The sequence below is a fragment of the Salvia splendens genome, chromosome 16 (genome assembly GCF_004379255.2).
Source record: "Salvia splendens isolate huo1 chromosome 16, SspV2, whole genome shotgun sequence".
Lineage (NCBI taxonomy): Eukaryota > Viridiplantae > Streptophyta > Magnoliopsida > Lamiales > Lamiaceae > Salvia > Salvia splendens.
The window spans coordinates 28,187,921-28,203,842 of NC_056047.1; the positions used below are offsets into that span (position 1 = coordinate 28,187,921).

At 38.4% G+C, this 15,922-nt stretch overlaps 2 protein-coding genes across 6 annotated transcripts; both read left to right on the forward strand.

Moving 5' to 3' along the window:
• Window positions 1-3,881: 3,881 nt before the first annotated feature.
• LOC121770791 lies at window positions 3,882-7,024 on the forward strand. Of its 5 annotated transcripts, none has more exons than XR_006043855.1 (6): window positions 3,882-4,142; window positions 4,446-4,545; window positions 4,934-5,499; window positions 5,596-5,820; window positions 5,932-6,377; window positions 6,500-7,024. XR_006043855.1 is itself a non-coding variant. In XM_042167567.1 (5 exons), the coding sequence occupies exons 3-5, from the start codon at window positions 5,718-5,720 to the stop codon at window positions 6,521-6,523; spliced, it is 573 nt and encodes a 190-aa protein (XP_042023501.1). In that variant the 5' UTR covers window positions 3,882-4,142; window positions 4,446-4,545; window positions 5,596-5,717; the 3' UTR covers window positions 6,524-7,024. The 5 variants fall into 5 exon arrangements, 3 of the variants coding, with proteins under 3 accessions (XP_042023501.1, XP_042023502.1, XP_042023500.1); XR_006043854.1 differs by having other exon boundaries at window positions 4,969-5,499; XM_042167567.1 differs by lacking the exon at window positions 4,934-5,499.
• Window positions 7,025-11,858: 4,834 nt separating this feature from the next.
• Window positions 11,859-14,056, forward strand: LOC121772553 (methyl-CpG-binding domain protein 4-like protein). Its single transcript, XM_042169693.1, has 4 exons — window positions 11,859-12,032; window positions 12,264-13,301; window positions 13,412-13,608; window positions 13,688-14,056. Exons 2-4 carry the CDS (start codon window positions 12,315-12,317, stop codon window positions 13,827-13,829), a joined length of 1,326 nt encoding a protein of 441 aa, XP_042025627.1. The 5' UTR covers window positions 11,859-12,032; window positions 12,264-12,314; the 3' UTR covers window positions 13,830-14,056.
• The last annotated feature ends 1,866 nt before the right edge of the window (window positions 14,057-15,922 follow it).

A 15,922-nucleotide genomic window follows, 5' to 3' on the forward strand; every position in this document is an offset into this window, starting at 1 on the left:
TCCAAGCCCCTTGGCCTAGCGGTAAAGGGTGCTGGATACCGCGTCCATCCTGGAGGTCTCGAGTTCGAACCCTGGGTGGCGTAATTTGTCTTTCCTCCTTGTTATAGGAGTTGATTTGTAATTTCCTCCTTCATATATATGATATAAATATATGAAGTTAATTTTAAAAAAAAAAAAAAAAAAAGTCACATATTGGGTCCAGTCAGGAATCTAAGGAAGAATTTGGATATGGTCTCACCCAATTAGCTTTTTACTAATTAAATTGAACCCACAATTTAATACAAGCTTATATTGGAATATTACAAGCAGCCACTACAGAAGTAATATTGCACTGCCTTTCCAAATCCGAAATTACAAGTATTCCGGGTTTTCTTTTGTGTGTGTAATTCATTTCCCGTGCTTAAGATAGAAACATCAATTAATTAATCAATGTCTGCTATGGACTTATTTAATTAACATATTTTAATCTTCAAGAGTGGACTTAGTAAGAAACTCTTATTTATTATTCATAGAGTAATCAAACTCCAACTAGCTAGGTTCCGAATAATAAAACCTTGTTTCGAGCTCCTCTTGTGGACGTTATCAAACGAGACTCTCCTCGTGCACGATTTAACATAATAGCAATCTTAGCACCGCCAGATAATTATCACCACTACCCAATATACCTGGATCGTTAGGTGACAAAAAACCCGCACCTTTGGTAAGTCAAAGTAGTAGATACTCAATATCGTATGCTCAATGCTAATGTACATTGATTAAGAAATTGATTATCAAGACCTCGTCTTTCAGTTGATAGCATAAAGACCCGTATTGCTGTTAGATCCATTCAGTGCTATACCACACCAACGTCATCTTATTTCAATAAGGCTTAGAAATAATCGGACTGACATTGCAACCTTTCACGATAGGTAGTCTAGGCTTATCTAGGTTGTGAAATTATTATTTTTCTTTGTCCAGGACTGACCGCGTACCTTAAATTGAGCGCAACCCACAACCGGTCTACTAAACAAAGAGTTAGACTTTGTTATGTTCGCTTGTACATTTAAATATGCAATAAACATCCATTAAATGTAAAACATAACAACATCATGACAAAAATAATCTGTTGCATTCATTGGAAAATAATAATAAGAGTTTTACAGTATTCAATCACTCGAAAGGTGATTTCTAGTATACAAACCCTAACACTTTTCATGCACAACTTTCCCGGAGCGGGCCGCTACTGGCTTAGCGGCCGCTGGCTGTGTTGCAGCGGACCGCTGGACGTCTTGAACAGCTCCAAATTTTCAACTTTGCTTTTTGACTCTCTTTTGGGCTCAAATATAAACGTTTCTCACAAAACACGTCAAAATACCAAAATAGACCAAACATACGACATATAGACATGAATTGTGATTTTGACATTAAAAACGAACCAAATATAGGCCTTAAAACCGTGCAAAATCTGAGCGTATCAACTGCTACATTATACAATCGTAGATGTACTTTACCTCTTAACTTGTACATTATTATGTGGATAGTTTTCAGAAGTACATTGATGGAAAACATTAGATTAGTCCTTGATATTTGCTACAATAATATGTGTTATGGTAGTTTGAGTTACATTGGTGAACATGTTCTGTACATTTACATACAGTTAATTATCTACATTATTATTTCATGTACTTTGTTTGATGTTGCTTATAGTGTAATCTCCTCATACTTTGGTTTGATATTGCTTGTAGTCTAATCTTCTCAATGTCAATATTTTTTAATAGGTACAAAGCGCCCAAAAAATATTGGTGATGAGGACTTTGAGGAGGACATGGAACCTTTCCCAACCCACGATACATTATACGTGCATAATTGTATATGACTTCAAAATATCATTCACTGCGACATGATATAGCTACCATTAATGTCTGGGATTCATACATTCAAATACTACCATTTTCATACATTAACATGGATATTAAATTAATTCTTTCGTACATTAAACTAAGTCTTTCGTACATTATAAAACCATATTCGTACATCAAGTTTTGTATGATACAAAATTCAAAGGATAAAAACAGAAATTATAGGAAAGTGTTGGTAATATGCCCTAGCCAAATGGATTGCTAAATCCTAAGGAAAAAGAGTTATCTCCCTACTCTTGGTGAAGTTTTTCGTTAGTCGGTCGGTACTACAACCTAGCCCGATGGATTGCTAAACCCAAAGGGTATGGATGCAACGTGCTACAAGACATTAAACTAAACTTTTTGTACATTATACTAAGTCCTTCGTACATTCTGAATCCATATTCGTACATCATGATCCGTGTGAAACCAAAAATCCAAAGGATACAAACAGAAATTATAGAAAAGTGTTGGTAATATTCCCTAGCCAAATGAATTGTTAAACCCCAAGGGAAAAGAGTTATCTCCCTGCTATTGGTGAAGTTTTCGCTAGTCGGTCGGTACTACAACCTAACCCGATGGATTGTTAAACCCAAAAGGTATGGATGCAACGTGCTACAAGACATTAAACTAAACCTTTTATACATTAAACTAAGTCGTTCATACATTACGAAGCCATATTCGTACATCATGATCCGTGTGAAACCAAAAGCCCAAAGTATACAAACAGGAATTATTAGAAATTGTTGGTAATATACCCTAGCTATATGGATTGCTAACAGTTAATTGAGAGTGAATGGATTATAGTAAATTGCAGTAAATTATAGTAAATGGATTATAGAAAGATGATAGCCTACCCAAAATCACAAAACTGCGGTTTTGGTATCATCTTTCTTGTGTAGAAACATTAGATTACTTGTATACGCCAATGCGGGTGAATTTGTTGTTGTCTTGATCATTTCATCAATAAAGAGTATCTTTTTTTTAAACACACACACATACATCGGAGTTCGTGATACATTTGGTAAGCTAACTAGCCCTTCCCAACCCTCGTGGCTCATGAACTAGCCTCCCTCCAGCCGGATTCGGTCTCGTGAACTAGTGACAGCTTTGTAAATAATTTCACAACTCTCTCGTTATATTAGTATAGATTAGTATATATTTCTCACAAAACACTTCAAAATACCAAAATATATAAAATATGCAATAAACAAACATGAATTGCAAGTTTGACACTCAAAACGAACTAAATAATGTCCTTAAGACAATGTAAAATCCGAGCGTATTACGACCGCTCGTGCCCCCTTAATAAAACCACTATTAAATTCCGACTCACTGGAATTAATTAACTTCAACTCCGGCCCAGAGTATTTAATTAATTCATTCATCCTTAAATACTCTCTCCGTCCCTGAAAAGTATGCACTATTTCATTTTCCCTTCATCACTAAAGAGTATGAACATTCCAATTTTGGAAACTCTCTTCTCTCTAATGAGGTGTGACCCATTCTCCACTAACAATACTTAAAAAACTTTCTCTATCTATCTCTCTCTTACTTTACCAATAATGCATTAAACCCGTGACGAACCCAAAATTCATACTCTTTGGGACGAAGGGAGTATATCTCAGCCCATCAGAAATAATTGGCCCAAAAACACTTACTTAGAGCACTCCAACATATTAATTATTCCCTCCGTCCTCAAAAAATAGGTAAGTTTTACCATTTTGGAAAATTTTTAATCAATTACACACCACTAATAATGTAGACCTTATGATCCACTAACAGTACTTCCACTACCTTTTTCTTTCTCTCTCTTATTTTTTTTATCTCTCTCTTACTTTACAATTTACACATTAAAACCCGTAACGTTTACAAGTTAATCTATTTTTTTAGGACGGATGGAGTATTAAACTGGCCAATATTTATTTAAAAGAAGTGGTCCAACTGTTCCTTAATTTATGTTTTGTTTTTCTTGGCCCAACAATCAAAAGTGAAGAGCTCAAATTTCCAAACGGGGAAAAATAATCGTCTCCATCTCACAATCACCCCCCAATTTCCAAAATTGCAGAGAATCCACAATTGAAACTCACGAGAACTCGTCTCTCCCTCTCGATTTCTCTCTCTTTGATCCGATTTCTCGCTCGTCGCTCAATTACAATCAGGAGCCCTGTCTCGCCGTCACTCAGCTCTCGATTCATCTTTGGCGGCATCTCTCCCTCCCGGATTTCCCTGCCTTCTCTCGGCCTAAACAGAGATAGTAGCTAGGTCTCTACCATCTCTAATGGCTAAGTTCTCTATCTCTCTCTGTTAATTCCTTTAGGGGTCGTTTGGTTCGTAAGATATCTCATGTTTATAATATTTATATGAGCTAATCAAGTCATTTGGTTACTTATGACTATATCTCGTGGCCCGTTTTTACAAGAGAGGCCCACACTATTCATGTTGTTCTCGGTGGTTTATTATCAGCACTTGGTGGGCTGTTTATTATCTTGCCTCAAATTGTGTGTCGGATAAGCCCATTGTTTCTCCCAAATACCCTTCCTCACTTCTTCATTTTGAATTTCACAGTCCGGTCAAAGTAAGCTGCTACACTTCGCTGCGACGAGAAAACTGCACATCGCCAAGCTACTCCAATTTTCTGTTTGAGCACCGCGACGTGTTTAACAAGGTGAGTTCTTGAATTTAAACTACTCTCTGCAAACTAGTGAACGTATTTAATGGATCTTGGTGGATTAATTTTCCAGATCTAGTTTCTGAATATGAAATTTGCCTCAGAGTTTTTTATTTTTGCAATTTCACAAATTAATATGATTTAAAGGTAGGCAACCTCGCGACATAACCCAAACTTTTTCACTAATTACTACAGAAATTTTGAGTTTTTGCTTACTGTGGGTAATTGTTCATTCTGTGCCACTTTAATCTTGGGGTTTTTGAATTTTTATTGTTTACCGTGGGTCACCGCGTTCACCTTGCTTGCTATCGGTCTGAATTTTAAATAATGTACAAATTTCTTTTCTTCATCCCTTTAAACATTTGTTACAATTTTGTTTGTGCAGTCAATTGATCTTACTTATTGTAATCCCCTTTTCAGAAGATGGCCCCTCAATTTCGTTTATCCCATTCCATGTACCATATGATTGAAGAATTAGTGAATCTGTTGAAAATGCAAGCGATTGTCATTACGTACTTACAATTGAAAAACAGAGCGAGAAATAGACTTCGTGCGAGACAACGTCTAATTAGGTATTCATTGAATGATAGGATACCCCCTCAAGTGCAGCATATGAATAGGCTATTGTCAGTTAGTGATGTAGACTGTTTTGTTAACCTACGTATGGATAGGAATGCATTCAGTCATTTGTGTCATCTTTTAAGAGACGTTGGTGGGCTGCGAAGTGGTAGGTATGAGTTATTAGAGGAACAAGTTGCAATTTTTCTAGGCATTCTAGCCCACCACAAGAAAAATCGACCATCTGGCTTTGAGTTTAAGTGATCCGGATAAACAATTTCCCATTATGTTCATCTTGTTTTGAGAGCGGTCCTCCGGCTTCATGGCATTCTGTTGCCTCAACCAGAGCCAGTGACCGAGGATTGTGTTGATCCTCATTGGAGACATTTTAAGGTAGTATATTATGTGTGTATCACACTGTTTGACTTTGATCTACTTTTCACAGTGACTGTGTGTATTTTTTAAAGAAATGTATGTGATTCACGTTAGGGGTGTATTGGCGCCTTGGACGGGACCTATATCAATGTCCTCGTTAGTACTGCGGATAAGCCACGCTATCGCACGCGGAGGGCCAAATCTCGACTAACACTCTTGCTGCCTGTGACCGCAGAATGAGATTCTTATATTTTCTTCCTGGGTGGGAAAGTTCAGCCGGTGATTCTCGGGTGCTTAGAGATGCCGTTAGTAGAGAAGAAGGATTGAGGGTTCCCAAAGGTTTAACAAAACCTGAATCCTTGTTGATTGCTGACTTTTAAAACACGTATGTTTTTGTTTGATTAATACCTCATAACAGCACTAACAACCACCGTATTTGGTTTTTTTTAGGAAATTACTTTTTGTGCGATAATGGATATGCAAACTCTGAAGGTTTCTTGACCCCATACAAAAATGTTTGTTATCATTTGAAAGAATGGGGCGTTGGGAATCAAATACCGCAAAATGCGCGGGAATTGTTCAATCTGCTCCACAGTAAAGCTAGGAATATCATCGAGCGAGCATTTTCGTTTCTCAAGATGAGGTGGGGCATTCTTCGCAGCGCGAGTTTTTATCCGATTAAGATTCAAATCCGGATCATTATGGCATGCTTCTTACTCCATAATTTCATACGTGGTGAGATGATAAATGACCCAATCGAGCATGAACTTGATGGTGCACCCAGTCATGTAGTCAACGAGGAGGCTGATGGTGATGTTGAATTCGTTGATCAAGTTGAAACAAGTCTAGCGTGGACTCAAATGAGGGATGATTTGGCTAATTCTATGCGGACTAATGTGTGTATTTTCATATATATCAGGCTGAGCTTTATTTATTTGTATATGCATTTTGATTTAATGTTTGAATACCTATCCTACTTACTGATCTTTCACACTGAATTTTCTGCCATTTTTTACAGCATCCTCATGGTAACCTCCGCTGACGGAAGAGATATGATACCCGAGTGTCCTTGTGGCCGGAGCAAGATGTTGTTGTTGTGTGCAGGAGAGGGAGCAACGCATAGAGGAAGATGGTACCCGCTAGGGAAAATCACTCGGGATCTTTCTTCTGGTGTGACAACTATCACAGTAGACGTGGAGATGGGAAGATGCCAAGTTACGTATTGAATCAAGTTTAGCATCCAGTTTTAGCCGAAGGTAGCGTTGCTTATGAGACCATGAGAAGCATGACTGTAACTGCAGAAGTCAGCAGTGCCTCTGGTACCAAAAGAATCACGTCTGTAACTGCAAATGTTTGTAGTGAATGAGCCCGATGTCAAGCTGAACTTCAGATGAACTATGTGTTTTGTTTCATTGGTGTAATGTTGTTATTGCTAGGAATTGTGCTAGGAGAATTGTTCTAGGGTAACTGACTTGTTATTTTCATTTGGACTATGTGTGTTTTTTGTTGCTTATGGTTGTTGGTAGAAACTTTATTTTGTCTATGGTAGACACTTATGTGTGTGAACTGAATGGTTGCAGCAGGTTAATCAAATTGAAAACCTATGTTGTCCCATCATTTTTCTGGCTATGCAAATTTCATTTGAATTAGAATGATCTCATTTAATTTGCCAACTGTAAATGAAAAAGCTATAAGTCCTTTTCAGAATTCAAACGTAATATTGGTGGTTGGTGAATCATTTAATCAAGTTGTGGCATCCTCTTTCACTGAAGTAGTTCATTAACTTTCCTAGGCACCAGATTTGATATAGTAGACATGTTGCATCTACCCAAAGCAGGCGGCGCCTCACATTGAAGATGGTAGTTGTATGTCAAGAATTTCACATCCATATCCTAGTAAATCCAATCGTACCTTGCCCAATAAATGTGAAGAGTGTAGACATGGAACTCCTCTATGTAGTCGGTGGTAATCAATTAATTGAGTAGTTGCAACTCATAAAGTAGAATATGCGAATTTGAGTCATCTATTAATATGACCACTTTGGAGCAATCAAAGCACACATCCTTGAACTAATTCTCTTTTCCCATCCTTGTAGCAATGCCAGATAATATCCCCACACAAAGCTCCTTCCTCTATGACTCAAGGTGGACTCAAGAGATTGACTCGGTGGTACTCGGTACGTTGGTAAGGTTGAAACATGCTAGCGGTTGTGATGGGACCTTGTTTCCCAGCCATTTCTTGGTGGAGACGAAGCTCGCAATCGAAACCAAGTTCGGCAACGCGTTTGAGTGGTTTGATCTTGTTGATCGACTACACTTCTTGGAAAAGCCTTACAAGACGTTCAATGAGATCCAGCGGCTGGAGGGAACCTCATGGGATGAGTGTAATGAGAAGGGATATTGTCTCATTCAGCGCAAGACTCTACCTAAGTAATAACCATTGTACTATTGCAGCGAAACCCGCTGCTAGGAGCATACCATGAACGTGGTGACCCCGCATACAAACAACTCTATGAGTTGTTTGCACTGAATGTCATCAAAGAAGAGCATGAGCCCACCGTGATCGTGCTATCCGAGTCTTGTCAACCGGGAGGACAAGTAGCTGCAGGGCCGGGGGTTATGACACCTCCCAGGGACACAGGCGAGGTTAATAGCGATCATCAGTTCTCCCTTGCCCGGCGGAAGCTAATGTTTGACGAGGGTAGCAATGTGGACCGGGAATCCACAAACAAGAAAGAACTAAGCTACTGTGTCCCAGATGCCAAAGGTAAGCTCGAGAGGAAGGTCGACAAAAAGGGGCCTCGTATATTACCAAGAGAGTTCCCACCCAACAGCCCGAACTATGCCCTCTCATGTGCATCAAACAGTCCGGTCCCCAAGTGGAGGATGCCATGCAAACCCAAGATTTAATGGGGGCCTTAGTTTCAAAGGCTTTTGACCGGCACCTTAGTAGTATGACAGCCTTTTATGTCCCAGATACCGCAGGCTTTTGACAGGCACCTTAGTAGTATGACAGGCATTCAAAGGATTTAATGGGGGCCTTAGTTTCAAAGGCTTTTGACAAGCCTTTTATATCAGTTCTCGGGAACTCCTTTTGCATCAATTCTTCAATCTTGGTCAAGTAGCCACCTCGGAACCCATTGTCCGATTTCCATCCAAGCGCCACCAACTCCTTCAATGCAGAGATGAGAACCGCTTCTTCGCGGTCAGTCCAAGAACGATGCCCTATTTCATTCCTCTGATAACTGGACCTGTGGTATTGGCTACTCCCTGAGACACATGGCAAAAATAGTAAACCAAATTCACAACCCGTGTTGTGGCCTAAACTGATCTCATATACAGACATGAGTATGCTCACAACAACCCAAACCTTGAGTGCCTTGGCTGAAGTCGGTATTTGGGCCAACTCTTAGAGAATCAGCCATAGCTTCAAATCATGGAAGAAATAACAGGATTCACAGTCAGAATTGGCAGTTTGTAAAACTCAAAATCCAGCAAAAAGAAGTTGAAAAATTGTTAAACAAGGGACTGACGAGCCGCAGTACCAATAAATTTAGCTACCAACACCAAGACAATCAAGCTACAAATTAACGTTGAATTTGTATTAAGCCAAACAATGAATGACATACGCAACTCTTAAACCATTACAAACCAAAGATGATTTGGTCTTCACAAATCTAAAGGCCAGGTTACCATATATAGAAACAAAAATGAAATTTCAAGTATAAATATCATGATACGTATCCCTCAATGAGTAAAAACAACGAAAGAAACACACAAAAATTTCGATAACCATATATGAAATAACCTCGGAGAGACTTGCGAAGTCGCCGCTGTTGTCGAAAGCTTTTACGGCCACTGAACTTTCCCGCGAGACTGCTGAAAAATAAGGAGGGAGCTGCCTTTTATATTGCTGCAATTTTGATATAAGAATAAAACCCTAGGGGCATTAAAGTCATTGCATCTTATGTGTATACTAAAATAAATGAAACCAAACATCTGAATAAGTATTGATTAATTAGGTGCATGATGTAACCAAACAATGGTTATGGTATGATTAATTGCACATCCCGATTATAAATTGAGTTTAAGCCCGAACATATTATAAACTCATGACTAGAACCAAACGACCCCTTAATTGATAAATAGAGTTTGGATTACCCTAGAGTTGTTCCTAACTGTTGAGGTTTTGGTTTCAAATTATGGCGGATCCAGGATTTTCAATGTAGAAATGGAGAAACCAGATACAGAGACTGAGAAATCAGATTGAACGCATGAACCACACTTGAATAATATAAACCGATACCAACTGTTGGGATTCTTCTTACTGGAATTACAAGAGATAAACAATACCGGGCGTAATACAACCCAAGAAGGAAGAACTGAAAACTGAAAATTACACGAAAATTGAAACTGTCAAAGGAAATTAAACTTAGCCGAGTCGAGGAGGCCTCTTTCCGCAAGACGAGATACGCCCCGGTAGTGTTCTCGGTTTGGCGTGTCGTCCCCAAAGATAAAACGGCTACTTCTCTGGTGAAACAGCACCGCAATCAACAGAGCTCCGGCGAACTGGATGGAGGAGAGGGCAGAGCTTCGGGAAGAAAGACAATGCAGAGAGAGTATGATGCTTGTGAGTATGTTCGTATGTTGTTCTATATCCTAATGCAAGGAATGACTAGCCTATTTATAGGCTTGGTCCACTGCGGGGGTCAACTCAGCCTTGATGGCTGTCATCATGGCTCATCATGGCGGCCTGTAACCGCCGGCCGTTACGAGTTTGAAAGCTGGAGTGGTCGACGTTGAATCTAGACGATGTATACACCCTAGTTCAACCGTCACATGTGGACTTCGTGAAGCGACTTGATCAAGACACTGATCAAGCCATCGCTCAAGGCACAGCAGGCCGAGTTGATCAGGCTATTGATCAAGGCGCAGCAAGTCAAGTTAATCAGGCTGCTGCCAAAAACCGAGGTGGTCCAAAACATTAACTCTGCATCCAGGGACAAGCCCAAAGACCACCCAAAGACCAATTGCTAAGTCCAAGTCCAAGTCCACGGGCACGGGCGCGGGCGTGGGCACGGGCACGGCTTGGCTCGGCGCGCGTGTTCGCTCTTTCACCCATCTTAGTCCACGATAATTACTAAGTGTAATACGTCACTTAATAAATACACATTTAAAGATGTGTGTCATCTCCTATGTGGGATAATTAACACTAGTTAATTACTTCCTACCCTTTCAACTCATAGCTTTATCAAAAGCTACAATGTGACCAACTTTTATCCACTATTTCTCACTCACCGGGAATCGTATTTGAGAAAGTGAATATACTACGGTCATCTACGCGGAACGTAGATCGACGCTATGTCATTTAATTTCCACAAATTAAATGTCTCGTCACATTTATTATTGGTCAAACTTCGTTGACCGGACATCTTAAAATCAAGATTCCTACAACCAACAGATATGAACACAAATAGAGAAACTAGAGAGAAAAGATGAAATGAGAAATTTTATTTGAGAATACAATCAATGAATTACCCACGGTTACAGCTTCCTTTTATAGTTCAGCTAAGAAGAAGAAAAGACGGAAAAAGAGCCATCTCATTCCTAACTAACTAACTCAAAATATCTTCCAACGGTCATCAATGGTTTCCAACGGTCAGCTGCTTTTGACTTCACTCTTCCAGCTAGCTCGATGTATTTCAACATTCAATTTTGGGTACGACAAATGGTTATATATGTATTGGAGTTTGTTGGGATTCTGGCAGAGATCAAGTATGAAACTCTTTGGCTCTTTGTTCACATTGGTTGCCTGTTTGTAACTAAAAACACTCGATCATTCCTCTCATTATTCAAACTTGCTCTTGTTTTTGAATTCCTTGTTCACACCAACATCCCTTGCCATCATAATTTGCTACGAGAGCTACTCCAAAGATTAATTTGGAATTCTTGTTTGGTGAACCCAAAAGCGGTTAATGTGATTGAAACTTGGTTCTTGGGCATTAACCACTAAACCTAATTTAACATGTCATGAGGCTTTTGTGTGATTTTTGAACATATTAAGGATCTGAAATGATATATAGACGAGTGTTGTCGAAACTGGAATAGATATAATACTCCCTCCATTTTATAATAGATGTCACACTTTCTTTTTTAGTTTGTCTCACAAAAGATGTCACATTTCTTTTTTTAAAAAAAAGTTTTCTCTCACAATAATATAAATATATTATATTCTCTCTCCACTTATAACATTAAACAACATTTCCAAAAATCTTGTGCCATTACCCGGTGTGTTATCTATTATGAGACGGAGGGAGTATAAGATATGAGGGTATTTGTGCGATAAAATACTAATACAAGATTGAGGGGTAATATCCGATAATCTGCATAAACGGAAGCCCTTTTTTTTCTGCACAAAAGGACTTCATTCCTTTCCCGTCTCTGTTTCTTTTCCACCGAACAAGGGAGACCGCTTCACCAAATCTTACTCATTATCTGACTGCAAATGTTGCTGCTTCCTCGGCTGTAAAAACCACATGTCCTTCATTCTAGGTTTGATTGCTCTTCATTCTGTGTTTGATTAGTTTGTAATGGGTGATCAAACTAGAAATATTTTCAAGTGGTAATTGATTCATGGTATTATAATTTTGATTTAGTATAAAATGGTTTGGTTTAATTTGCAATCGATTCATGTTACTATTTTTAGGGTCTAGGTCATGTTGATTTAGAATAAAATGGTTTCTATTGTTTTGTCTTATGATTTCTCTATCATATTTCCAACAGGGAGAGTGAAGTTTGGGAATGAAAGAAAACAGTTAGATTATATTTGGGTGAATGAATATCAGACTGGAAACGGCAATTGCGAAAGAGGAACCTCTGATTTCTGGAAAGATGGAGGTACACATTCATTCTCGGACCTCTTATTGTGTTTCCGCTAGTAAAATTGAAAGTGAGAAGAGAAACAAAGAGAGAGAAGAGGAGATAAACAATACTCTTAGTAAAAAAAGGAAAGATAGGATAGAGGGTATTAGTGAAGAACATATCTTGTACATCCTAGCCCTTCCGTCTCAATCGTCCAAGAGCAGACATGAATCGAAAGTGAATAAGAGGATAAAAAGCTATAATAAGGAAGTCCCCAAGAATTTGGGAAGGGACGAACAAGAAATTGTTATTTCCCCTTATTTTAAGGAAAAAGAACAAGTAGAGAAGAATCAAGTTTTAGGTGATCAATTGAAAGATTCTGGTGGTCTGGTTAAGTGTTCCTTTGATGATATGCTCTCAAGATTTACGTATACGAATGGCAAACTGCTCAACACTCCTGCCAAGTCTTCTTTAAGTGAGATACAGAATGTTCAAGGAGCAAGAATTGTTTCACCTTATTTTGCAAAGCAATCAAAGAGTGTTCCTCAAAGGAAAGGAGCTAGAATTGTTTCACCTTATTTTGCAAAACAATCAAAGAGTGTTCTTCTGAGGAAAGAAGCTAGAATTGTTTCACCTTATTTCGCAAAGCAATCAAGGAGTGTTCCTCTGAGGATAGGAGCTAGAATTGTTTCACCTTATTTTGCAAAGAAATTTCTTGTATATCCCTGCCCATTTCACAAGGCACTTGCAGCCCAAAAGGCTAGAAAAAGACTTCAAAGAAAAGCAGGTGCTACCCTCACTGCTGCACAGAAACGGGATGAAGCTTATGAAAGAAAAACTCCTGATAACACTTGGTCTCCTCCTCGTTCGCCTTATCATCTCATGCAAGAAGATCATGTTTTTGATCCTTGGAGGGTATTAGTTATTTGTATGCTTCTTAACCTAACTACCGGTGTACAGGTTAGGCATCTGTTTGTTGGAATGTATATTTATTATTTAACCAATCTGCACAAGACTAACTTGTGCATGCCATTACCATCTTCTCAACATTTTTCTTGAATTGTATGTAGGCTAGAAGGGTATTGCCAGACTTATTCAAAATTTGTCCAGATGCCAAGACTGCGATGACGGCTGATGTGGACTATGTTGCTGATCTAATACACAGTTTAGGTTTGCAAAAGAAGAGAGCAGTCATGATTCAGCAATTATCTGCACAATATGTGACTGAAAGTTGGACCCATGTAACCCAATTGATTGGTGTTGGCAAGTAAGTTGCTCGTCTATTTCAAACATGTTTATTCGATAGACATTGTTGAGAGTGGTTCATCACATGCGGCTGCTATCAGGTATGCTGCTGATGCTTATGCAATATTTTGTACTGGAAAGTGGGAACGCGTCAAACCAGTCGATCATATGCTGGTAAAATACTGGGAATTTCTTCGTAAGTTTAATGCAAATCCGGTTCATCAAGCTGCTCCTACCGTTTAAAGTTTAAACTACTCCTTCCCCATAAAATTATACTTAACACTATATTCCTTTTTTTCTTAATTTGTTCCTACTAATTAACCAATGTAGATATATGCATGTTTTTATTGATCCCAGATTGAATAATATTTAAATGACTGAGGTCACTGTTCTAATTTCTTCTTTCTTATTTTTAACTTTGTTACCTTTGATAGTGGACTTTAATCACACTTGTTGTTCACCCTTTCTTATTTTTAACTTTGTTACCCTTTATTGGTATACTTTGAGATTCACATGATGCGGGATTCAAATCTCATTATTTGTTCACTCGCATGGATACTAGATTAGATGTTTAATTCTCTTTTGGGCTATTTCATTATTATACCATTTTTATAATACTAGAGTGATTTTGTAATACTCCTATCAAACTTGTGTCAAACCTTTTCAGTTGATATTGATTTTATCCTCCAAGCTTATCTCCTATCAGTGACGGAGCTAGGATTTTACGATGGCCACAATTGAGTGTATTTTTAATGGCATGGACCGTTTAGAGGCCGCCAGAGATAGATGGGTAGTGAGAGAGAACAAATTAGAAAAATAAAGAGATACATGGGTAGTGAGAGAGAACAAATTAGAAAAATAAAGGAACAAAGAGAATAATGTAAACTAAGACTCTTCTCTATATTATTCTATCTTTTACTTTATTCTCTCTACATTTGAACTATTTATTATCATTTTTCCAAAACGAGTGCAGAAAATGAAATGACTCAACTACTGCGGAACGAAGGAAGTACTAAATTTCAAAATATTTTATAAAATAATGATTATTAACTTCATAAATTATGGGATAAAAGGTTGACTGATGAATATGAAATGTAACAAAACAAAATTATATTGAAAAAGAGAAAAAACTTGAATCATCTCATGAATGTAATGTAATCAACAAAACCTCATAAGATACCAAATGAATTAATCAATAACGATAATTGAACATACTAAAAGACAAGTATATAGAGTATAGTAAACCCAAAATCCCAATTAAATTTCACTCACTCTTCTCCCCCTCCGCCTTAATCTCCTCAAGCTTCTGCTGCACCTCCGGGCGTGTTGCCGGTGACGGGTCGACGAAATGAAGGGGCAACTTCAAACTGTTGAGCACCTCATCTCCGAAGTTGGATGATGCATCCATACGCCAAACACCTCATTAGTCCATTCCTCCTTTAACAATGGATGCAACCCACTGCGCCAGATCAAGCTCATCTTTAGGCCATCCGCAACGCTGTCACTTATCCGTCCCTTAAATTACTATTCATGGGCCCCACTGTACTTTTTTACTCCATCTCTTAACTAAGGGACGGAACCTGCAACCCTCCTTCCATTAACCGTCCCTTACATTACTATTCATTCAATTTCATTTTTTATTTTTATTTCCAACCAAATTCAATTAAAAAAAACACACTTCATTAAAAATAAAATAATATTACAACATAAAATAAAAATACAACTAAAAATTAAAAAAAATAAAAAAACACTTAATTAAAATCCTAAAAAATAAAATGACATAATTTAAAATACAATTTTAAAGAAAATAAAAAAACTACTCCGCCGGCGAATCATCCCCCGAAGGCGGTGGAGGTGCACTGAAGCCGTGAGGAGGCGGAATGCCAAGTTGTGCTGCCATAAACGCAATTCCGTTAAGATAGACTTGGTATTGGGGAGACGCCATAAATGCCAAGTTGTACATGACCGCCATTGTGGCGGTCATGTACATGGATATAAGGGAGTTCGAGGGTCCCCCCGAGCCCGAGCCCGCCTGGCTTGATTCGGCTCGGCCCCTCCTGAAGGGTTTGGCAGCGGAAGCGTGCAGTAATTTACCTATCACATAAATTTGATCTATTTAGCAGATTATTTAGATAAATTCTATTCGCGTAATTATCACATGTATCGTGCTCATAACTTGAATTAAAACATGATTTAGCTTATAAAATCCCTAAAACATGCTTACTACGGAATTGGCCAATTTACCTTGTTGATTCAGTCAAGAATCGATGATGGCTTGCGTCTTCTCCACGTGAAGATCTTCAGTACTCGACCCCGGACCTTCTGACTGGTGTCCC